Here is a 24,959-nt window from a genome sequence, read left to right on the forward strand (position 1 = left end):
GATGAGAATTAGAATGGGGGTGGAGGAGAAGGGAGAAGAGAAGGCATTGGGGTGGAAGAGAAGTCACCCCATGGCGCCATTTCACCCATAAAATTTTAGTTCTCTTGGTGTAATTCAAGAATATTTTCTTTAAATCAACACTGCACTGCATTATATTGTCAATATGTAAAATAAATTTCAAAATGACCAATAATTTGCTTGCAAACACAGAAAAAAAGTGTTTAGTTGAAGAGAGTCTCAAGCAAGATGTTACCTCCACTGAAAAGACAGAGAGACTGGAGCCTGTTTGGTGTATTGCCAGGTTGGATGGCGCGCATGAAACTAGTTTCTTTACCTTCAATTATGTTCAATAATTGTTAAAATGACAAAAAAATTTAATTTTAAACTTTTAAAATTATTGAGTAGTGTAAACTTCTTCATATTTACTAAAATAGTAAGGAATTTAAGCCCTAAAACCAATTACTGTATTGGCGGACAAATACTACAGCTGGTGGACCGCCAAATGCAAGCGAAAACATGTTTAGGTCAGCTCGTAAAAAACTCGTTAATCGATGGATTGCTCATTAACCGAAGTTAAGAATCTTATGGAAGGTAACTCGTTAACCGAAATCTCGTTAACCGAGGCGCTCGTTAACCGAGGGATCACTGTATATATTTAGTGGGTCTAAATGGTCGTAACATGGGAAACTTGGGGTTGGGTCTTGAGTGCCTGAACCAATTAGAATAAATCCCATAGGTTCTGTACTTTTGTTATCGCGTTTTTCGTTATCACGCACTCGGCGGGGTCCCAATTAGGCGTGATAACCAAGGGATGACTGTAGTGTTCCTGGGCAGTAACAATATACAGTAGAACGTCGATATAACATCGAGACAGGTTCCAAGAGAGGTCGCTTTAAACCAAATTCGCACTAAATCGAAGTGTTATTTCAATGGAATAATTTAGTTTGGTACTTGAGAGAAACACAAAATACTAAAAAGACTGAGTCTACCCAGATGCACCTCAGCCCTTCTAGAATAAAAAAAAAACATTGTTTTTTGTAGTATTGTTAAAACAAACACTCATAAATCAACACAGCTAAAATTAAGGGATGCAAAATGGTCTGTTTACTGGCTGGGAAGATGGGGGGGAGGGAGGGCGGAGGTGAGGTGATATGTATGACAGTTGATGCCAAGGTCTAGTGCTTATTTATTTATCTGTCCTTAAGAGTGACTTTAAGTTTTTATCTTATAAAATGTCACTGAACTGACATGAGAGAATATAATTAACATTGCTGGATTTCTTATAAGATAGTGATTAATTTGAATATAAACATGTTATAGCTCGCATTAGACATACAAAGAGCAAATTTTTTTATCTCTTGTGCAAAATATATGACGTTTATATTCAAATTCTTTGCTGTCTTGCAAGGATTCCAGCAATACAAATTATATTCTCCTAGCTTTAGTCTGTGACATTATATAAGATAAAAACTTTAAGCCTAAAACACCAAACCCTGACTGGGAAGATGGGTGGGAGAGAGGGAAGGGACAGTGACATGTTTGACAGTTGGCGCCAAAGGTCTAGTGAAGTATTTATTTGTTTATTTATGTCCTTTAGCTTGAGTTTATGTTTTTTTTTATAAAATGTCACAGAAGTGACCAGGGAGAATATAATTTACATTACTGGAATTCTTATAGAATAGTGATTAATTTGAATATAAACACTAGACAAAAATTTTAGTAATCAATTAGTACATTATTTTGAGTACATGTACAGTACAGCTTTGCCTTTAGCACAGTGTAGCGTGCCCAGAGAAACATTAGGCAAAAAATTTTAAATATGATGCGCCAGATTGACTCGCGCAAAATAGGAAAGATTCGCTTTAAATTAAAACATTGTCCTTAATTGTGAGTGTCGCTTTAAATCAAAAATCTTAAATTGAATCGCTTTAAATCGACGTTTTACTGTACTGTACTGGACTAAAAAGCTCCCAAATTTATACTGAGAGTTGCTTACTAGCTAAATATTAATACAGTGGAGTCTGGATTTACGAGGTTTTGGTTAACGTGTTTGGTCATTTATGCGGTGCCTTGCCAGAATCGAAATGCTTTAATTACGCGGTAAATTTGGTCATTTACACGGCGAGTAGCTGGAGGGTCCAGACGCGCCACGCCATTTTGAATTCAAGTGGCCCGCCATCCCGTCAAGTGGCGCGAGTAAGGTTGCGTAGAATTTCGCTGTTGCGTTATCGGTGACGTATAGGACTGTGATTGGGCCACGCATCCTTACCTCCCTCGTTTTTCTCAGTCCGCGTATACAGTTCTCTCCTGTGCCCGCTATTCCCCTCACAATGGCTTCTGCGGGACCCCCTCCACCAGAGAAAAACATTGAATTACCTGGACCAAGCCATGATTGTGTGAAGGAAATCATCGAGTTGGGGGAGAAAATTAAGCTCATCCTTAACAACGACCCAGACAAGCATCGGTATGAAGCGTCTAATAACCATCTGACGAAATTTATGGAGCCGTATATCCAGATCTATCTCGACAATATCAATGCTAGTCGTCAACGTAGTATTGAGGACTTTCTCGCCCGCAACCCACCACAGCCAGCCCAAGTCAGTGATAGTGACGATATGGACTTTGAGGAGTTTGTCTGGGAGGCCCTGCAAACCTCTGCGAGTAGTGAAAGTGAAAGTGATTCACTGGAGGGCAACTAATCTGCCCTCTGCCTCGAAACCAGTCGCCATCCAAGTGTGCTGACCCATCTTTTCTACTAACATAAGTGTTAAAAACCAAATATTATTGATATTTCTCTTAATTATTAATTATGTGTGCATACCATCATAAAATTAAGATGTTATTTTTACTACAACGTACGTATTGTGTTGGAAAAAGTGGAGTTTGGGGGTCGGCCCAGTCTCTTTTTCAATTAATCCCATATGTTCTGTTATTTCAATTACGCGTTTCTCGTTTTACGCGGGCCTTCACGGGTTCAATTGACCGCGTAAATGCAGATCCCACTGTACAGATATCAGATATTATAATGCTACCCATAGTGAAATGTGAACACTAGACTGTGACTATCACAACAGCAAGACTATTGTACCCCTCTTCTCTTGTATGATTAACAGTAACATTTCACATCCTTACCTTATTTGATTCATCATACTGAAAGTGTACTTTTCTTCCCGATACATCAACCTTCGTTACATTGCTGGACACATTTAAGATGTACATGTAATCTGAAAAAGAATGACAAACTAAATTTGATAAACAAGAAACTACAAATTTATCTATATTGTTACTGGCTATGTAGAGATTCCCTTCAAATATCTAAGTTACATTCTCTGTTCTCAGAATCCTGAACCTGTATTACTCAATGTTCATTAAAAAAATTTTTTAATTCCCCACAAGAATTACTTATATATGTGTTATATTATTTCCGGGCATGAAACACAACCACACTTTCCAATACAAAATTAATATCACACTTGGACTTCTTCATTCTTCACACTGCTCACTTTCTTAGCTCCCTTCCCCCATATACCAACATAGTATCATATACTTTCACTCCCTAGTTGAAAGTTAATTACAGAAGGGCCTACCATGTTCCAGGTACTTAAAGGAAACTACAGTACAGTACAGTGTTTAATTCTAAGAGTCAACTTATTCCTGCAATCTAATGCTTTCAAAATTACAGTAACAGCAATATGTCTTATTACTTAACAGTTCCTGACTGATTTTATCAATGTATTCTATCATCAGCCTCTTTATCTAGCTTTATAGCTCCTAAAGTTCTGACAAAAACAAGATTTAAATGCTTTCACAGGAAGTGAGTGATTAGCAATGGAAAAGCTTAATTTTTAGTAGGATTCATTTGGACTAAATTTGTCTCTCTGACCATGTGTTTGCTACCACTTATATATGCTTAAATTTGATTCAATGGTCAGTAACACAACTAATTATCAAAATTACACATTTCTAACCCTAAATACTTAATCAGCATGTTGAAGAATACTAAAGTAGATATTTTGGAAACAAAATAGAAACAACTTTGTCTTAGATTTTATAACAACAATGGCAGCTCAGCACTATCCTGAAAAGACAGTAGCCACATACAGTACTATGAACCACCAGGTACCATACATATAATGCTGACATCTACTAGACCTCCAGAAGGTAATATTTTTTGTTAATCTCTGTTTATAATGAAGAGTCCTACATATTAAATAATGAGTCAAGATATCTTCAGTCTTACTCACCAAGGGTGATAGGAGCAGTATATCCAGCTCTGGTGCAGTTAAAGTTGACAATGCCAGGGCCCGACACAAATTGCACATGGGAGTACATCTTACTTTCAACAGTATCTGTATAAACACTCATTAATAGTAAATAACTCGATCAGAAACCTTGAAACCATTAAGGTAATTACAAAGGAAAAGTCTAAGGATTATACCCAATGAACTAATGTCTCTAAGGTTATTGTAACAAAAAAAAAAAAATTAATGGAGTTCACATTGTGCAGTAACATAGTGAGAAAAGATTAACAGGTAATGCCTTAACCAACATGACATACTTACCAACAGCTTCTCCATCATCCCAATAGAACTCTCCACTGGCTCGGCCAAACTCACTTGGTGCCACCAGGACACCAATACCATTTTTGCGGCTGTTGAGCAAAATATTTTATTATAGTCACTAACTATGATGAAGATGTACAGTAGATAAAAGTTCTGATTAATGAGATATTTTTATGACATAATACACTGTACATGTGCCTGTACAGTACACTAAAAATTCTACTTATTCCATGGATTTATTCTCTAGCCCACTAAATTGTTACACATATGGCATAGTCTGTGAAAGCTTACTTCAAATTCCATTAAAGATACACACAACAGTAAATTAGTTTAAACTGTTTTTATGGATAATTATGGCATTTATATCATTAATATTCAGTCAATTCCCATAAACAGAGTACAGGGTAGTTGCATTCCTGAAACACACTCTCTCTCCACTGAGTCTTCTGCACTGTAAAGAATGTCATGATTACCTAATAATGATCTCACCTATTATGTCAAATACGTACTGTAATATAAAACTTGATTGGGTAAATTGCTCTGTGAATCTATTAAACAAAACAATGACAGCCTTTCCCAGTCCTAATTGAGAAATGGAAGTATCAGAGCTCAATCGTTGAACTGCTTAGTGCATGGTTGTGTGTTGGGGACGATGGCCAGAGTGACCAGTGGGGCCATTGCTTGAATTTTTTTGCCAGATCTTGAAATATTTACCCCAACATTGAAAGCTTGAAAGAATATTTTGAAAACCTCCTATATATTGAAGAATTCTATAAATCTGTTCTAAATTTTTTATACATTTTCTGTATTAATATTTAAGACTCATAGTTAACATAGAAATGACAATGTTCCTTTGTCATTTCATTTGCTAAGTAATTTGTCACCCCTGGGCCCATGATTCGGCAATTTCACACCTCTAACAATGTGAATTTTCCTTCTTTCATTTTGAAAGAAATGTTAATACAGTGACATCTCCATTAACCAGAACAATTGGTGCAGAGCACTTCCAGGAATGAGAGATTTCGGGGTAACAAGACAACTCTCTCAATGCCGGAAAAAGTCCCTCATCCCTGTAATTTTCGGGGTAACGGAAAAATATTCTCGGAAGTTCCATAAATTGCGCATTACATTATCTCTTGAACCCTGAAAAATATAGCCCATTCCCGGAATTTTCCGGACACCAGAAAATTTTTCTCGGAATTTAACAGAAAATGACTCCAATTTTCATCTCTCAAACCTGGAATAAAAATCCCCCATCTCCGAAATTTTCCAGGTACCTGGAAAATGTTCTCAAAATTTTCCAGAAAATGTGTCCCTCGGAAAATCGTTCCCAAAGCCGTAATTTTTAATTTTCCGGAAAATTACGGCTTTGGGGATGATCTTCCGAAGAAATTTCAATTCTGGCTATCGGAGAGTTCTGGGTTTGAGGGATTCCGGCTAATGGAGATATTATATACCTATACTTTTTAAGTTGCTGCAGTGTAAAAGCAACAATTTAAATTAATTATACTTAGTAGGCTGCATTACAGTACAACAGGTCTACTTCTTTAGATATTAAGTAAAATCTCTGCTTTGATTTACTCAGATATAATTAGTTTGGTTTCGTCTCAAACCATCCAACAAACAGATTTCATTTTGTTTTGTAATGCAGAATACCAAAAGTCTATTTTCATATGGTTATCCATTATTTTTAGTGTATATTTTATATATTTTGTACATTTTGTAGAACTGTATTCATTAAAATTAAAATACAGTAATTGTACATGGATATAAATTTGTCATCCATTGAATTTTTTAAAGAAATATGTAAAGATTCTGACACAAATCCGGAAAACTTTATTTTTCGTGAGTGGCATCATCACTGACAGCGACCCACTGTCCAGTAAGGGTGGGGCAAACTTTGCACCCTCCACCTTGACTGTATCAAGAACTTTGGTCCAGAATTCTAAATATACAGGGGGGTCCCCGGGTTACGAACGGGTTCCGTCCCTGAAGGCGTTCTAAAGTTTAAAATGTACGTAAGTCGAAACACAAGCTATGTGCATACTGTACTTACAGAAAAATGTTTAAAATCCCACTAATTCATAGCCTAAGTCACTTAATTTAAGAGAAAAGAAATAGAATGACAAAACACAGTAAATGATAGCAAAAAATGAGTCATCAGGTAAATAAAATACTGTAAATTTAAAGTTTAAACCTCATTCGTATTGACGGGCGTTCGTAAGTCGGATGTTTGTAAGTCAGGGACCCCCTGTACTGTAAACCCTTTTAATCTAAATCTATAACGATGAAGAATTGACGCTTATTAAGTCAATGTCATATTGTTTACAGAGTAGACTACAGTCTAAAACTACACACACTCATATGCTAGAGTAAATGTTTCACCAATGTACAGGATGACATTTCACAGAACAGGAAACTTGTTATATCAGAAGGAATATTTAGTCCCGTCATACTGTACTGACAAACACAATGGCTGTTAATTTCATTGAACTGACAAGGCTGTTCACCAAAGAACATTTTTATGAACACTAGTATGTTCTCCAGCTGGTTGCGAGAACATAATTGCTGGGTCATCTTTACATGTATCATCCTCAGAGATATTGAAGACATACATAAATTTTTTTTTATTTCACTACATTCAAAATTTGTATTAACGTCTCAATAAGCTGTCTCTAGGTAGTGAGGCCTTGTGGAACCTTACTGTACCACGATCCACAGGAACTTTACCTGTCAGTGGTAGTGTTGGCAGGCTTGCTGACTGGAAGGATGTATCCTCCACGTACCAATAATGGGATCTTATCTCTAGGGGCATCCAGGTTCATGTAGTCTCCTTCACCTTCAATGAGGTTACCATCATACCAGTCATACCAGAAACCATGAGGGATGTATGCCTGCACACTAGTTACATGCTGAAAGTGACAACAAGATGTCTGTGATCACAAATTTGTTATACACCAAGGGTAGCAAAGGAGATAAAATGAAGTAGTGAAAATATTCATTTATTGAGTAAAATAATAATTTTCTTCAATACAAATCCAACAGAACATTAAGTTATTTTAATAGAAAACTAGCAATATTTGGTAACCTGACTGCTTGTATTCATCAGATTTACATGTGTGTGTGTGTGTATACAGCATGCTTGCTAGTGTCCCCTTCAATATATAAACCATTCTCTAGATTAGTATTTTTACTATGTTTGTTCAATACTAACCAACCAGAAAAGATATCAAAATGTTTATATAAAAATCTACATAGTAAATGGTAACCCAACCATACTGTTCATTCTGTTCAGTCCCCTTCACTAGTGCATTTACAGGGGCTTGTCATTTAATCATTCGACAAATCATCACATTGAGATATTTGTTTTAATGTAGTTTTACTCTGATTCCATACTATGTTTACTTTTGCGACTTTCCTTTTGTCAAATGTAAACAGACATAGGACTGCCACACTGCAGAAAACCTGATGAGCCCCTGTAAACAGGGAGGTACTACCGCCTGGGAAGATATTGGAAGCATAATGTGTTATCTAATGGTAGACCCTGCTGCCATGTGGCATCACGAAAATTGTGACCAAGTCCCAGGTTGCTGATCTGACTTTCTGCCTCATTTACACACAATTGCTGGGTCTCAATTTGTCTCTTACTATTGACAACACAACATACATATACAGTACTGTATTGTATTGTTTCTCACCTTTGGATCTTTTGTAATTTTTTTATTTCTTTATGGTTCTTTATTATTATTATTATTATTGTTATTATTACATTTTCGCCCCCAGGCCCCGATGAGGGTAAGTGACCTGTGCCTGGGTGGGCTAATCCCCGAAAAAAGAAAAAAAAAGAAAAAAAGAACTAGTGAAGGGGACTACATGAACAAAACCACAAAACTTACAGATGTTCGTTTTGTTCTTATCATTCTGGTATTAGTTTTGTCAGAATATAATTACATTACTGTACATATTACAGAATCCCCAACTCTCTCTAACAACATTCAAAACAGTCAGGTGTCCAGTAATCTGACATTCTACCATACTGCAATTTGGGATAATTCATAATGATGGGAGTCTCAGAAACATATTACGGTATACATGTACAGGTATATACAGTATATTTAGAATTTTAATATTCAACATGTAGCTGTAGACAATTCACAATGGGTGGTGGTGAGGGAAGAATACTCCTTTAATATTTTGTAAAATTCACTATAACACAAGGGATTTAGCCCTAACATTATGAAATACTGACTCTACAGTAAACTTCTATTCTATTAATCTTGTAAAGTTATGTGAATAAGTTCTTGAAAGTTTTCATAATTTAAAAAAATAACAAATTTAAACCAAAGAAACAATACTCAACAAATTTTAGTGTATCCAATAAAATCATGTTTCTTACCTCTTTAAGAACAGGGCTGATCATGAGTGCTGGACCCCACATAAACTGTGTATCAATGGCATATGTGCGTCGATCCTTGAGGAATCTGCAGGAAGAACCCAAGTGAAAACGTGATCTCATGATTTTTATTCACTTTATCCCGCTAGATGATTTCTTTCAATGTTCAGAGACCTTCAATGATGACCTTTGGACTTGACCTTTGTTCACTGTTAACCAATCATAAACTTGATGTGTAATTTCATATTGCAGAGTAGTAGCATTTTCCCACAATTTTAAAAGAATCCATCAAAGGAAATCAAAGTCCCCCTTCCAGCTCCACTGTCCAAGGTCAAAAGTATATTGTGTAAAGGTTGAACTGTTTCGTAGACTATGAAAAAGAAAAAGGGCGTCTTACCAAAACACAAATACTGTATTGTACTACATATCTAAAGCAAATTGGTCAGGGCATTACTGGAATACTGTCTGGATATAAAGACCTAGCTATTACAAATGTATACTTTTTTCCATATTAGCTAAAAACAAAAAAGGCAACAACAACTCAAAACAATAAATACTCGAGGAGGTCTAGACACAAAGGAGAAAGACAGAAACCAGAAAGTATTGCAAGAGATAACAACAGCATGATTGTGAGCAGACAGTCCATCTTAGAAAGGCTAGACAAGAAAGAACTAAAAGTGGAGTTATGCATTTTGTGCAAAACGTCAACCGTAAGAGTTTAAAGTTTCTGTTTCTACTTCAATACAATAAACTATATTATAATATCCAGTACTTAACAAGGACCCCAACTATAAAATAATTTAAAAAAATTGTAATCTAAACTCATTTTAGGCAGCTTGTAGCATAACTTTGTCAATAAATTTGTTAAACTAAACTAATTACATTCTAGCTTAGTAGAGCCTGCAGTTTTTCTTTAGTACTGTATTTGTGAAATAATATTAATTTCCTTTCCATTTTCATGTGTATAATCTATGTTTCTATACATGTAATATTATTAATATAAGTTTTACCGAGGAGAAAGAATTTATTAAATAAACAGGATGTCAAAATTGGTCAATTAAGTACTGTAATATTATCAGCACATTTTGAGAATCCAGCATGGCCTCAGACACAAGACTTCTGTATTTTTAAGAATTTACTGGATAATTTCTTTGAACTGTCTTACTTACTTATTCATATAAATTAATTTGATATACAGGTGCTCCTCTACTTACAAACGAGTTACGTTCCTGAGGCTTGTTAGTAAGTCCAATTGTTTGTAAGTCCAACTTTACAATTGTAGATGCCAAACATAATGTAAAAAATTAAAAGATTATGGATATTTAGTACAGCTATACCCTTTAATACAGCCTTAAAACCTGGCTCACTCTTCTCCTCTTAAGTAATGTTTGTTCTATCTGGAATTTTCTTCAAAATAATCCAGTCTCATCCACATTAAACACTTGTTCTAGCAGGTAACCCCCCTCAGTGATGATGTTTGTATCTCTGAAAGTTTGTAGGAGCACCTGTACTGTACTGTATATTAATATATAATGTACCATAAAGTATTAAAAGGTGTGACCAAGAGCCTGAACAACACAAGTGAGACAGAAGGAAACTACACCTGTACAGTATATACATACTGGAAGAAGAGTGGCCTGGCCACTGGTTCTCCTGTGAGATGTGCATTGAAGAAAAGAGAGTAGAGGTATGGAAGTAACATATATCGCTGAGTTAATGCATTACGGGCTGCTACCACCACATCCTCCCCCAAAGCTACTGGGTCTTGATCCTGGAAAGAGTAAAATTAAAAATATAACCCATGAGTGTACAGGGAACTGACGAAGCTAAAAAAATCTGGGAGTATTTGTGGAACTATTATACAAATAAAGTACTGTACTGATCTTTAACTACCCTGACATAGGTAATTGTTAAGGACAATTAACATTTTAAACAAGATAAAGAACCTTTTTATCCAGTTCCTCTAAACATGCACACAGTTGCAGCTATAAATGGTATGCTATAAGACATGTGGTGCTCCAGATGGTGTCAGTATATACTTACAAAAGCATCATCTGTATTGTGGTTTCTTGAGAACGGATAAAATGCTCCCAACTGCATCCACCGCAGGCACAAGTTGGCTGTTGTATTACCATTGAATCCACAAATATCAGCACCAACCATAGGTATGCCATACATATTGAAGTTCAAAATTCCTGGAAATGAAAACATACACAGAATATATAAGACAAGTTCAGTGACAGTTGATCATGTACCAAGGGAAAAAATCTCAGAGGCTGGGAGCAGTTTATCTAAAGTTATTTTTTTAGAATATATAAATAAATACACTTGTTACAAATCACATTCTTTTAGAAACCTTTGCATTTTTCTCTGTACTATACTACAAACTAAGAATAAAATTGTACTTTAAATTTTTTATTTAAATCTAATTAAATGAAGCCATTGCAAGCACTGTACAGTTGAAGTCAAAAGTAATGATCCACCCCTCCAACTACCACAAGAGGGTGGGGGAGGGGCTAGGGGTGGCGGACCCGGGTAATGTAGGAGGGAGCAAGTCGAGGGCCACATATGTAGTGAGAGCGTATGTGGTCTTAGAATTTTCCTTAACACCTGAAGAAGGTGTTAAGGTTGGTGGATGTGACTTGACGTTGACGGCCTTAATGACCCTGGAAGTTGATAGGCCTAACGCCCAACCAACCAGGAGGGCAGGTGTCCGGGGAGGTGTCATATGGACTTAACTTTCCCTTAGTTATCTATGCCTTTAATTGAGATTCTGGGGAGGAATGCAATTGAGCATTTGGCAGGTAACGTGTCATCAGAGTTGATAAGGCATCTGGCTTTTGTGAAGGAAAGCCCCTGATATGACAACATAAAGAGAGGAAAGGGCATGGCTTGCTCACCACCAGTAACACTAAACTAGGTTGTTACTTGATCACTTCCACCTCTTGCCACTTCCGTTTAAAAAAAAAAAAATCACTACTGGGTATTACCGTAATTGATTAAAAAATAAGAATGAAATGTTGGATAGAGGTGACTTGTCCACCCTGTAATATGTCTATTAGAGTTGTGAAAATAAATGCGAGGTGATGAGGTGGTAGTGGAAATGGTGTTTGGCCACTGCTCCACACCCAGTTCAGGATGGATGCTAAAGAATGCCAATTGGCGAGTCGCGGGCAAAATTATCGGTTTGCGTGTGGCTGGCTACACGTGTCAGAAATTGCAAGGATGGCTGGGGTCACCAGGCAGACCGAAACGTTGGTTAACCTGCTGGAAATTGGGAAACCTGCCATGGTGAGTATTTTTGATAGTTTGCTGGCACTTGATATATTAAAATGACTAATTTTGGGTGTGTAATGTAAATAAAACATACAGGTACTCCTCGACATACGACCTACTCGACTTATGACCACCCGGACATACGACCGCCGCAGTCGTATAAAATATTTTTCAAATTATGTATTTTCGAGTCACGAAACTAGTGATCGCGCTGTGGACTGAAAATTTTTTCGCTTGCAATTTCCTTTTAAAATGGCTGGCAAGCGTATACGTGAGAGTTCTCGTGGTGCTGAGAAGAAAAAGAGACCCATTTTAGATTTTCTATGTATTATTTTCACATTTTCGACTTACGACCTAGTCGTCGGTCCCTAACCCCGTCGTAAGTCGAGGACTGACTGTATTTTAACTCTTAATTCATATAAACGATACAATTTTAGGCCAGGGAGACCGCAACTGACAGCTGAGGACATTGGAAGGGTTATTAACATTCTGTATACAGTGGAGTCTGCATTTACGCGGTCAACTGAACCCGTGGAGGCCCGTGTAAAACGAGAAATATGGGATTAATTGAAATAGAGACTGGGCCGACCCCCAAACTCCACTTTTTTCCGACACAATACATACATTGTAGTAAAAATAACATCTTAATTTTATGATGGTATGCACAAACAATTAATATTTAAGAGAAATACAGTCGCCCATTAATGTCCATTCAAATAATGGACTCAACCCACTCCCCTCCTTCCCACGCTCGCTGGCTCCTCCCTCTCTGAGAAATGTTTGGGTGAAAACAGTAGGCTTACATTTTTAGTAATAAATAATACCTCAGACTAAAGTTAGGATAATATAATTGACATTGCTGGATTCCTTGCAAGACCAGGAATATTTCGAATATACACGTCATATATTTTGCACAAAAGATAAAATTTTTGCTCTTTCTAATCAAAATTCTTACATTAGATCTAAAATTTGTATGTCTAACGCAAATTCCAAATTCTTCAATCCCTCCCTCTCTGATGAACAATTTGCACTGCATACCCCCCCCCCCCTTCAAATGACCCTCCCCCAAGTCGATCATTCCCTCTCTCCACCCCACGTGACTTAACGTGCAGAAATAACCAAGTCAAGAGCAGGGGGTAGGTGGTGGAGTGGAGGATTACTTTTGACTGCGACTGTACCTATTTATGGTGCACTGTTATTACTCATAATGAAAACCTAATCATATAAGCTCAAAGGAGTTAAATCTTATACAGTATAAGGTATCCATTAATTTAGTCTAAAACTCTGGAGTTGGTCTTAATTCCAGCCCAAATGTCAGTGCCTAATAAAGCAGCATCTAAAGAAATCTTTTTGCCAATAAAAATTATCACAACTCTCTTTATATCCAGTCTGCCTTGTCCTATTATTAAGTCTGATGGGTCATACTGGACCTCCTGTACAAACAGTACCTTGATTTCTGGACACATTCTCCAAGACATCCCCCTAACACCAAGGTGCACAGCCTTAAGCCTTAGGCCCCGGGTGACGTTCCAGAACGTCCACCTATTCCCGTCACTTTGGGGGGGGGGGGTTGATTTTTTTCTCTATTTATCCCTGTGGGAGGGAAGGGGGGTGTACTGCCAGCAGCACCCTAATCCGGGGCTTAAGGGTTAAGCCAGAATTCTCCTAAAAGTCACTAGAAATTAAATTTATTATTTGGGCTTCATTCTAAAAATCAAAAGTCCATTTTCAGCATAAATAACCTTCAAGATTAGTAAGAAACTTTGTCGTCTCTCTTGGAGTGAGCTCTGTATCTATGCACTAACATGTTTACCAGTGTAGAGAAATTAACGCTACTGTCACCCAAATAAAGACAGACTGACAGACAGCACTACACTCATACACACTCCACTTTTGTGGGCATATAAGAAGACTTTCTAAAACTAAAACTTTTGCTCATCCAACCACAACTTTCTCCTTGGTTTGCACAAACCATAAACATTGAGTGAAATTCAATGAAAAACCTATATACAGTACTGTATACTCTTTTCAATACATTGTACGGTTCAGTAAAGGCGGTCCCAGACTTATTACAGGGATACGCTCCTGGATCCTGATAGTAAGTTGATTTATTGGTAAGTCAGAACAGTGTTAATTCCACAGTAAAGGTTAGGTTAAAGCACAACCCTGCCCATAAAAAACAACAATAATATCCCATACATAACAAATAATGTAAATAATATAAATAAAGTGATGTTAAACAATAAAGAACAATGAAAAAAAAAGGGATTTTAATTTAAAAAAAATTGTGATAAATGAATTAGGATCCTGTTCATAAGTAGAGATGACCCTAAGTCGGACGGTAGTAACCCGGGGAACGCCTGTATATGTTTTAAATACACACAAGTAATAACTGTTTGTAATTGTTAAATTCCAAACAGTTAAAATTCATTATTACCTTTACTTTCAGTTTTATTCACAGCTAGAGTTCATTTCTTTATAAATTTCTCTTCCCCAGGAAGAGCCTTATTAAGCTATTAGATTCAGCTGCATTGACTGGCATATTGTTTTGTATGGGCTGTGAAATACCAATAGAGTATTAACAAAAACACAATCTATTCACTTGAAATATTATGTACTGTACCTTAAAATAGGAAATACCTGTACTAAGTTAGGTCACCTACCTGCAATAGACTGCCAGAGGTTGAACCAGTCAGAATAAACATCCCCAGTCCAGTGACCACCATAGTGACCTTGTCCAGGATACGTGGAACGGGATATTATGAACGGTCGTTTGCTTCGAATTATCTGTAAGGCACTGTCATCAAAGCTAAGTTAAAAACTGTCAAAAGCTGAATTAAATACATTCAAAGTGCTTAAAGTATATAAATGGGTAATTGTCATGACATAATTCTGAAAAACTTGGCTAAAAATTTAATAAAACAGATTTGTAAGACATATTCTTTACTTCTATTGACCAAGAAGGATAATCTTTTCTATTTTGATGATTTTCTTTTGAACTAAAGAAAAAAAGGATTATAATAATTTTGAAGTTAAAATCCAGGCTGACCATATGATTGGTACTTTGATCCTAAAGAATGCAGACCAAGATTAAGCAATGGAAGGAAGGACGGATGAAGGAAGCAACTTAAGTAACACAAGACTAATATTGTGAGGAAAGATGAACCAAAAGCACCGTCTCTTTCCCTACATAAAGACATAGTACAGTACGCCCAGATAATTTGCGGATTATTATTTTGCGGTCCTCCATTATTCGAGGATGACACCCTGGATGCGCCCAAGAATGTCTAAGGGTAGTTTTAAAGTTGCTGGCATTTTCATGGCCAGGACAGGGAGCCATTCGTTCTAGAAACAGTAATTTCCTTTACCTGTATTGTATATATGTGTGTGTGCGTGTGTGTGTGTGTGTGTAGACACACACACACAAAACACATATAAATAAATAATAATGGGAAAATCCTCTCATAAATAATTTTAATCAGAAAAAAATTATTAAAAATGTTGAGTCTACCCACAATTCCACTCCGTGATTTGTTATTAATAGATCACAAAGTAGACTTGAGGGAAGACTCAACATTTTTTTTTCCTGATATTTGTGAGACAATTTCCCATTATTTGTTATTTGTAAGTGTGTGTGTGTGTGTGTGTGTGCGTGTGTGTGTCTACACACACTTACATACAGTATATACAATACAGGTAAAAGAAATAATTGTCCTTTGGGCAAACACATAAGGGAAAATACATTTCCTTGTACACAAGTAAAAATGTCTCCCCCCCCCCAGTCAGCAAATGTTATTTACGAATTTGGCGATTCACGGCCATTTTGAGAACCTAATCCCCGCGAATTTGAAAGGCATGCTGTACTGTAAAGTCACCGTGAATAAATTACAAGTAAAAAAAAAATAGATATAATTAGCTTAGGGTTACAATCGCTACAAAAAGTATCTGCAAAAATTTTTGCTAGACAATACTGCATGACACAATGGACAAAGAATTTTGACAACCCTACCGAGACAATAGGAGTCACAGTGTACATTCTGACATCCATTGGATCCCTCCTTGCAGATATTTTCTGTAGTGAGTGTACATACTGTAAACATATTGAAATACAGCATGACCTTACAATTCGCAGCCCTCAATTATTCGCGGATGACACCCTGGATGTACCCAAGAATGTTTGCGGGAAGCTTTAAAGTTGGCGGCATTTTTGCGGCCGGGATGCGGAGCCCATGAGTTTTATGGCGTCCTGCAAGCTCTCTCTTGTCGCAGGCGGCAGGGCTATGCGCGCTCACTCCGGGTTAAACACTTGTCCTTCGTATGTGTGCTACTCTGCTCTTTTAAAAACTGTGCTCCTTGTGCTTGTGATGGCTCCCAAACACCCTCAACCACCTTCATCCTGCTGTAGGAAGGTACCCAAACATGAGAAGAGAGAAAAGAAGGTCATGTATTTTTCCCATACATACGCCTCATAATTTACACTTGGCAACGGGAGCGATTAAGGGCAATGAGTGATTGCTAGTTAGCGCGTCATCGGCAGTTGTAACTCTCCTCACTCCCTTCCATATTTCACTGGATTTACTGTTATTATTCGTGTTTAATGATAGAATAGCATTTAATAGTTATTAATCATGGCATTGCAGCTAGGTTTGCTTGTCATTGTAACCACCAGGCTACTGGGCCAAGCTGTGAGGCGTTATGTTTTTTCAACTCGTATTTTCAGGTAGCTATACGTAACTTTCTTCATTTATTTTTACTCAGTTACATACCCACACCATCCTAAATACATACAGTATTGTGAAAAATAGTAAAAATAATTGTCCTGAGGGCAAACACGTAATGGGAGGAGAGCGCAGTGTGTGGCTGGTGGGGAGCGTTGCTAGGGAATCTACATTTCAGCTGATCTTCATTACTATGGTAGAGCTGGAAGTGTATGCAATGGTGATTGTTAAACCTCATTTGGCTTTTATTTACTGGTTTGGCAATAATATTTTTGGTTTTAACTTATTTATTGGTATTATTTTTATTTATTCCTCACATTTTCTGGTACTGTATATATTATTTTAAGAAATCTATGGCTGTGAGGTGTTATGGTTGCTTTTTAACTCATATTTTCTGGTAGATATACGTAACTTTCTTCATTTATTTTAACTCGGTTACATGCACACACCATCCTACATACATACTGTAGTGTGAAAAAGAGTACAGCACAGTATTACATCACAATTACCAACATCCTTCATGTTGGGTTGACTAGATGGTTACGAAAGAAATTCTGTTAAGTTGGCATTACGTATCAACCCAGATGGTGTTCAGATGCCATTCGTTCTAGATACAGTAATTTTTACGAGGAAAAAGTTGCCATATGGCAACCCAACGAACCCAACTTCAATAACAATGCATGAAGTTGACTTGAGGGAAGATTCTCGCATTATTTTCTACATTTTGATGTCTTGTTTCTGATTATTTGTGAGAGAATTTTCCCATTATTATTTATTTATGTGTTTTGTGTGTGTGTGTGTGGCTAAACAACACACACACACACACATATATTGTATACAGGTAAAAGAAATAATTGTTCTAAGGGCAAACACATAAAGGAAATATACATTTCTTTGCACATGAGTAAAAGTGTACCACCTCCCCCCCCGGGTCAGCAAATGATATTCGCGGCCATTTTGAGATCCAAACTCCCGCGAATTTTAAGGGCATGCTGTACTGTACTGTATTCTATAATTTATGGGTAATGACAAACACAAGCTAAAATACTGTATGATGTTTCCATTGAGAAACTTGAGATACTCGTTACCTTCTTTTGGTAACAATAAAAATGAAAGGTTATTGAGGAAGAAACAAGAAATGTTTTTTATTCTGAAATTTAACTAAAAAGATGAAAAAATTATGGGGATTATGAACTTGTGTGATAATTGGTGGTACTATGCAGTACAGCAAATTGTCTGTCAACTGAAAATATGTTTCAAAATATTGTAATTTGTTTTACAAGAGATTTTAAGATTCAAAATATGAAATTAAAAGAATAAAATAAATTCAACTTATTAAATTTCCACAAATTGAGAAAATTGGATAATCTGGCAACTGTAAATGGTGTGAGTGATGTGAGTGTTGCTGTCCTCATGGGAGTTTTAGGAGTATGTTATATGGTGATTGTAGACTTTATAACACATTAAAAGCTTATTAGTTGACTTAATAACATTGAGGGTACTGTAGAGTAGAGTACAGTACTGTATTAGAAAATAGTGAAGTAAGCTAGTGTACTGTAGAGGTATTTGCATAAACTAATAATACCTGTACAGTATAACTAAACTAACACATGTTCATGATAGCATTAACTTTATGTATTTATCCATTTTGCACACGCCTCTTGGTTCCAAACTTTTAGCTGACAGCTAAATTACTTTACAAAATGAAATATAAATTAAGGTAGCCTCTGACTTATCCAATAAAAATATGTTGTTTGGTACATGCATGACCCAAGTAACAAAAGTAAATACATAAACTCATAATGATACTGACGCATTTGTAGCAATGGTTTCTGTAAATCCAAAGAGATTGTGCAGGTTATAGTGGAGGCCTAAGTGGTGTCTGGCACTCATACACAATGTATGGTAAAACAGAACATCACCGTGCACTGGTGGCACAAAGTCAGGCTTTTCCAGTTTAGTTTCCTTGCAACCATTGAAGCTGCCTGACCAGAAGTTGGATGGTTCATTCATATCCTGAAAAAATAAAATAAAATAAATAAATATACTGGTATATAAACAAGTATACAATATACAGTACCCTCGATAACTTGGCATTTGATAACTCGCAATTTCATATAACTCGGCATGAACATGGTCTCAGAAAGTATTATAGTATAACTCGGGAAATGCCGAGATATATACAATTATCGGGAAAAATCTTGGCATATCTGGCCACCTATCATACATCTGTGTCACCTACCATACCTCTGTGTCACCTACTATGCCTCTGTGTCACCTACCATACCTCTGTGTCACCTACCATGCCTCTGTGTCACCTACCATACCTCTGTGTCACCTACCATACCTCTGTGTCACCTACCATGCCTCTGTGTCACCTACCATGCCTCTGTCTGTGTCACCTACACACCTCTGTGTCACCCACCACACCTACACCCACCATACCTCTGTGTCACCTACCATGCCCTCTCACCTACCATACCTGTGTCACCTACCATACCTCTGTGTCACCTACCATGCCTCTGTGTCACCTACCACACCTACCTACCATGTGTCACCTACCATGCCTCTGTGTCACCTACCATACCTATGTGTCACTAAATCTGGTGTATGAACCCCCTCAAAAAAAAACTTTATCTGTGGATAATTGTAATGTAATGAAAACCTGCGTCTTCTCGCATCTTTGAAGTTCAAAGTCCTAATTCTTGGACAAAGTTATGTTATAAATGTAATTTTGGCAAAAATTGCAAACATGCTTCCTACTGAAGAATTACTCACAATCCAAGCCCCATCAATTGGTATCTGATTGTGGAAGCGCATCATCTGACGACCCCAGTAGTAAGCAGCCAGTGGATGTGTGAAATCAGGCCAAGTAGTGGCCACTGGGTTCCACACCTATAAGTGAAAGAGAACCTGTTAGAAACCCTGATGTTACATCTGTTACAACTTTCCCAAGAAAATTTTTGTCAGCCCAGGAAAAAAGTAAGCAATCATGAAGTAAACATACATACCAAACAAAAGGAAAAAAAATAGAATTTTGTGTGTAACTGGAATCATTTCTTAATAACTGTTTAATCACTATTTCATTGTTTTAACATTCTTCAACACAAAAAGGATGGATAATTAAACTGTATGATCTCTATATTAATAAGAATATAAATTTTCCCCCAAAAAAATAGGTATGAAAAGACCTTGAAATAGATTTTATTTTATTATTATTGTCAAATGGGTGTTGACAGCTGTTGGCTGGCTAGTACTGTACTGTAATATGAAACCACACCTTGAGAAATCATATCACAAGTGTCAAATGCTGAGATATAAATATACAAGAGCAGATCATCCTTAGATTTACATAATTATAAGTTAAGAAAATACAAGGTGCTTGGAAAGTAGCTACCTACGTGTATTGAATTTTTATAAAAAGCAGAAAAATTATGGGAATGAGAAATAGTTTTCAGAATATTATACACAATTTTATAGCATTTAATGTGGCATGCCTCAGAACCTGGCAATGTGGCAGCACTGGAGAGAGAGTGATCACGGTATATAGTGTGGGGTTCAAATGTCAAAGTGCAACAGTGGCGGAGGGTAGAACACGGAAGAAAAGCTTCTCTAGACCATATAACAACCAGAGTGGGAAAATGCATGAAACATCATTTTCATAAAAGACGGGGCACTCCCTCACTTTATGATACCTGTCCAACAATGGCCAGAAAGAAGTCCCAACCTTACACTATGCGATTTCTTCTTATGGGGACAGGGAAGGGAAGAGATATACAAGTAAAGACCCCAAACTTTGGATGATTTGGAACAAAAAATCAACACATTTTTCCAGCAACTTCACAAGGCTTCCTTCAGAGGGCAGACAGACACTGTTGAAGTCCAACTGCATCAATATGTTGAAAATGAAGGTGGATATGTGGAGGTGTGAGGTATTTAATATTAAATGTTATAAAATTATGTATAATATTCTGAAAACCATTTCTCACTCCCATCATTTTTCTGCCTTTTATAAGCAAAATAAAATAGGTAAATACTTTTCAAACACCCTGTACAGTACTTGGAAATACCTTACCTTGCCAATGAAGGGCATATTGGAAGAATTGCGGATGAAAACACCCAAGCTGACACCTTCATCCCAAGGTGGGTATGTGTGAGGCTGCTCTGCTGCACTGATACCAGGGTCGATAATTGGAACATAATGCATCCCAGCCTATTATATTGGACAAAAAATCTCAAATTTAGTTCCAGCCTATCATTATCTAGGAAGTAATTTTGCCTTTTTTGTATATTCCTGATTAGTTACACAATCATTGATGGCAATGTGTGCCACAACTAAAATTTCTGAGTCAAACAAGATCACTACTTTCTAAGTGAATATAACTTGTATTTGTGGTAATATTTAATTAATTAAAACCTGAAATACTTTGCAAATGGAAACTTACATTACAGAGAAGAAAATAATCAGTCACGATTTAAAAATAGATGGATGGACAAGTTTATGTAATAAAAATAATGTTATACAGAATGTTTCAGGTCTATAGTATACTGAACAGATCCAAAACTTTTAAAGAGCTAATGTAGTCATGTAATACAAGGATATCAATAAATAATCCTGCAAAATGTCATTGCTTTACAGTGGATGTTTTTTGCATAACCCTAATAACAATCGTGGGTGGGATTTAAGGATGGACATATACAAGTCAATATAATAACTCCATATCACAATAAGGGCAGAGCAAATTCCCAGCATTTATAAACAGTACAGTACGTGTATAAACACTTTCAGGCATTTGAATGCACATAAACACATACAATCAGCAAACTGTTGGTAAATTCAACTGTTTCCTTTTCCATAAACAAAAAATCTGGACAAAATAGCTTTACATAAATAACTACAAGAATATTCATCCACTTACAAGGTGAACTTCATTGACAAATTCTGAAAGACCTCCATAATGGACATCATCGACTGTGAAGTCCTTGTTATCTTTCATGTAGTCTATATCATTCCACTGAACATCCTGTGTCAGAAAATGCAATGTAAAAGACAAGCATTAACATCTGAAGCCTCATATATATTATTCAATGTTAATATATTGCCCAAACTCAAAAATCAAATGTACAGGGTGTATTAATATTTCAATATATTCAATCAAAAGAGTTGTGAGAAGACTTGAGGAATTGGAACTCACGAAGGGGATTCCAGCATTACGAGTCCGTTGCCATACCTCATGAGTTCTATTCACAGACCCATAGCCATACCTATTCAAATAAGTTACTTAAATGCTGAACCAATGCAGACATTAACTTTTCTCCAACACAGACAGGGGGAGAGAAAGTTATGTAGAGTTAATTTTGGCTATATTTAGTTTAAAAAGGTCATAAAGTATTATGATAAACCTGGAAGGTACCATCACCGAGTGGGCCAGTGAATCGACATGAGCTGAGTGTATACAGTACTCGTATATTGTAATTACCAGGGCCGTCCCTAGGGTATGGCAACCGGTACGACCGCCCCAGGCCCCGGCGAGTGGGGGCCCCATGGCCCTTACCTAACCCATGGACACCAGAATTAGTGACCGCATTAAGCTGACCTCACCTTACCACCCAGATTCAGGAGACCACCTGAAGGATTAGTGACCAGCATAGTTAGGCAATGCATCTGCTGACATGAGGTCAAAGGTAAGATTAAAGATTAAACCACCCCATCTTACCACCCAGACTGAGAACAATGTCATTCTTTACTGTGCTCTCTGCCGAAAAGGAGTGAGGACGTTGACAGCGGTCACCTGTCAGTGTTGTCCAAACTCTGAATCTCCAGTTGTCCGTGATTTGTGTTTTGTGAAATTGTTGATCTACATTATTTTACTATCGTTACACAGCCCTCGTATTTTATTATACCATGGCCAGCAGGGATAGAGACAGATACAGAAAATACATCTCGGGTGCAGAGAAAAGGAAGAGAGAAGAAATCGAAATGTTAATGAAAGGTTCCCTAGAATTTTTTTTTCAAAAACACCAGAAACTAGTGCAAAAAAGGACCTGAGCGGCTGTGATGGTGATAGTGTGGGTCATACTCAAGCTGAGGAAGAGGAGAGTACTGAAAAAAATACTAAGGCTTTTAAAATGGACAGCTCTACCTACGCTAGCAGGCAGGCTGATGAAAATCTATGTGATCCAGCCAATTGGCCACATTTACTGGACACTACGACAATTGATATGTTGGTGGAAAAGGGACCTGTTAAGGTATCTATTGAAAATTATGTGTTTCCCCAAAAATGGTGTAAATCGACACTTTTCAGAAGACTTTAACATGCAAAGATTGCCAAATGGGGAAATATATGAAAGATGTTATAACACAGTAAATTACATAATACTTGGCATAGTAATAGTATGATAGGAATTAACTGTACAGTGATCCCTCGGTTAACGAGTGCCTCGGTTAACGAGATTTCGGTTAACGATTTACCTTCCATAAGATTCTTAACTTCGGTTAACGAGCAATCCCTCGATTAAAGAGTTTTTTACGAGCCGACCTCAACATGTTTTCGCTTGCATTTGGCGGTCCAGCTGTAGTATTAGTCCGCCAATACAGTAATCGGTTTTAGGGCTTAAATTCCATACTATTTTAGTAAATATCAAGAAGTTTATACTATTCAATAATTTTAAAAGTTTAATATTAAAATTTTTAGTCATTTTAACAATTATTGAACTTAATTGAAGGTAAAGACACTAGTTTCATGCGCGCCATCCAGCCTGGCAATACACCAAACAGGCATTAGTCTTTCTCTCTTTTCAGTGGAGGCAACATCTTGCTCGAGACTCTCTTCAACTTAACGCTTTTTTCTGTGTTTGCATGCAAATTAATTATTGGTCATTTTGAAATTTAATTTACATACTGACAATATATAATGCAGTGCAGTGTTGATTTAAGGAAAATAATCTTGAATTAAACCAAGAGAACTAAAATTTTATGGGTGAAATGGCGCCATGGGGAGACTTCTCTTCCACCCCAATGCCTTCTCTTCTCCCTTCTCCTCCACCCCCATTCTAATTCCCATCATCATCATCATCATCATCATCCCAGGAGCCTTCTACATACACACCTTAAAGTAAGTTTACTTTTCTTCCTTTTTTGTTGAATTTAGGCAATTTTCGGTGAGCTGGAACCAATTACCCAAAAACCCATTGAAACAATGGTTTCGGTTAACAAGTTTTTCGGTTAACAAGCAACCTGCTGGAACGGATTGTGCTCGTTAACCGAGGGACCACTGTGTGTGTATATGTATATGTGTGTGTGTATATATATATATATATATATATATATATATATATATATATATATATATATATATATATATATATATATATATATATATATATATATATATATATATATATATATATATATATATATATATATATATATATATATATATATATATATATATATATATATATTATATATATATATATATTAAGAATGCAAACGGGCCCCGCAGTGGATGAATTGCCCTGGGCCCCGCATCCCTCTAGGGACGGCTCTGGTAATTACAGTACAGTATTGACATGGGTTGTACATGTAAAATGTATGATAAAATTACAATAGTACAGAGTACATAATAAACTAATACTGTGCCAGGGTGGGCTATTCCCCAGAAGAAAAAAAAATCTCACCAAACAAATGTTTTAGCTAATATGATATTCCAAGGGACAAAGAAGTGAGGATGTTGTAGCTTTATCTTAAATAAGATTAACAATACTGTCGTGTTAATGAGGATGGACTGTATTATGTGGTAAATGTGCACAAATGTACAGGATAAGCAATGAGGTGTTACGAAGTTTGACAATTAAGTTTGTGAACTCGCTGCATGGCTCAACAGGCAGCAGCACCGTAACGAGTGTGTGGCATGCGTGTGACCTTGATCCTTTCTCGGACGTGTGCAGTGGCAGCTATTGTGTTTAGAGTGTTTTCTGGTTTTATTACGATAATGACAGATATTGTTT

General features: G+C 36.7%; 1 protein-coding gene across 5 annotated transcripts in view; it reads right to left on the reverse strand.

Annotated features, from left to right (window-relative positions):
* LOC121872613 (lysosomal alpha-glucosidase-like) overlaps nucleotides 1-24,959 on the reverse strand; it is a 44,088-nt gene that overhangs the window by 7,779 nt on the left and 11,350 nt on the right. For all 5 annotated transcript variants that reach the window (XM_042375502.1, XM_042375498.1, XM_042375500.1 and 2 more), the window contains exons 9-21: nucleotides 22,145-22,214; nucleotides 21,869-21,973; nucleotides 21,025-21,162; nucleotides 19,728-19,844; nucleotides 18,763-18,965; nucleotides 14,895-15,028; nucleotides 10,999-11,150; nucleotides 10,578-10,726; nucleotides 8,959-9,043; nucleotides 7,293-7,474; nucleotides 4,563-4,651; nucleotides 4,245-4,349; nucleotides 3,133-3,224 (exon numbers count right to left, since the gene is read on the reverse strand). In XM_042375502.1, the coding sequence (XP_042231436.1) occupies nucleotides 3,133-3,224; nucleotides 4,245-4,349; nucleotides 4,563-4,651; nucleotides 7,293-7,474; nucleotides 8,959-9,043; nucleotides 10,578-10,726; nucleotides 10,999-11,150; nucleotides 14,895-15,028; nucleotides 18,763-18,965; nucleotides 19,728-19,844; nucleotides 21,025-21,162; nucleotides 21,869-21,973; nucleotides 22,145-22,214 (1,621 nt within the window). The remainder of the gene's footprint in view (nucleotides 1-3,132; nucleotides 3,225-4,244; nucleotides 4,350-4,562; nucleotides 4,652-7,292; nucleotides 7,475-8,958; nucleotides 9,044-10,577; nucleotides 10,727-10,998; nucleotides 11,151-14,894; nucleotides 15,029-18,762; nucleotides 18,966-19,727; nucleotides 19,845-21,024; nucleotides 21,163-21,868; nucleotides 21,974-22,144; nucleotides 22,215-24,959) is intronic.

Source organism: Homarus americanus, unplaced genomic scaffold (assembly GCF_018991925.1).
Source record: "Homarus americanus isolate GMGI-L3 unplaced genomic scaffold, GMGI_Hamer_2.0 scaffold39155, whole genome shotgun sequence".
Classification (NCBI taxonomy): Eukaryota; Metazoa; Arthropoda; class Malacostraca; order Decapoda; family Nephropidae; genus Homarus; species Homarus americanus.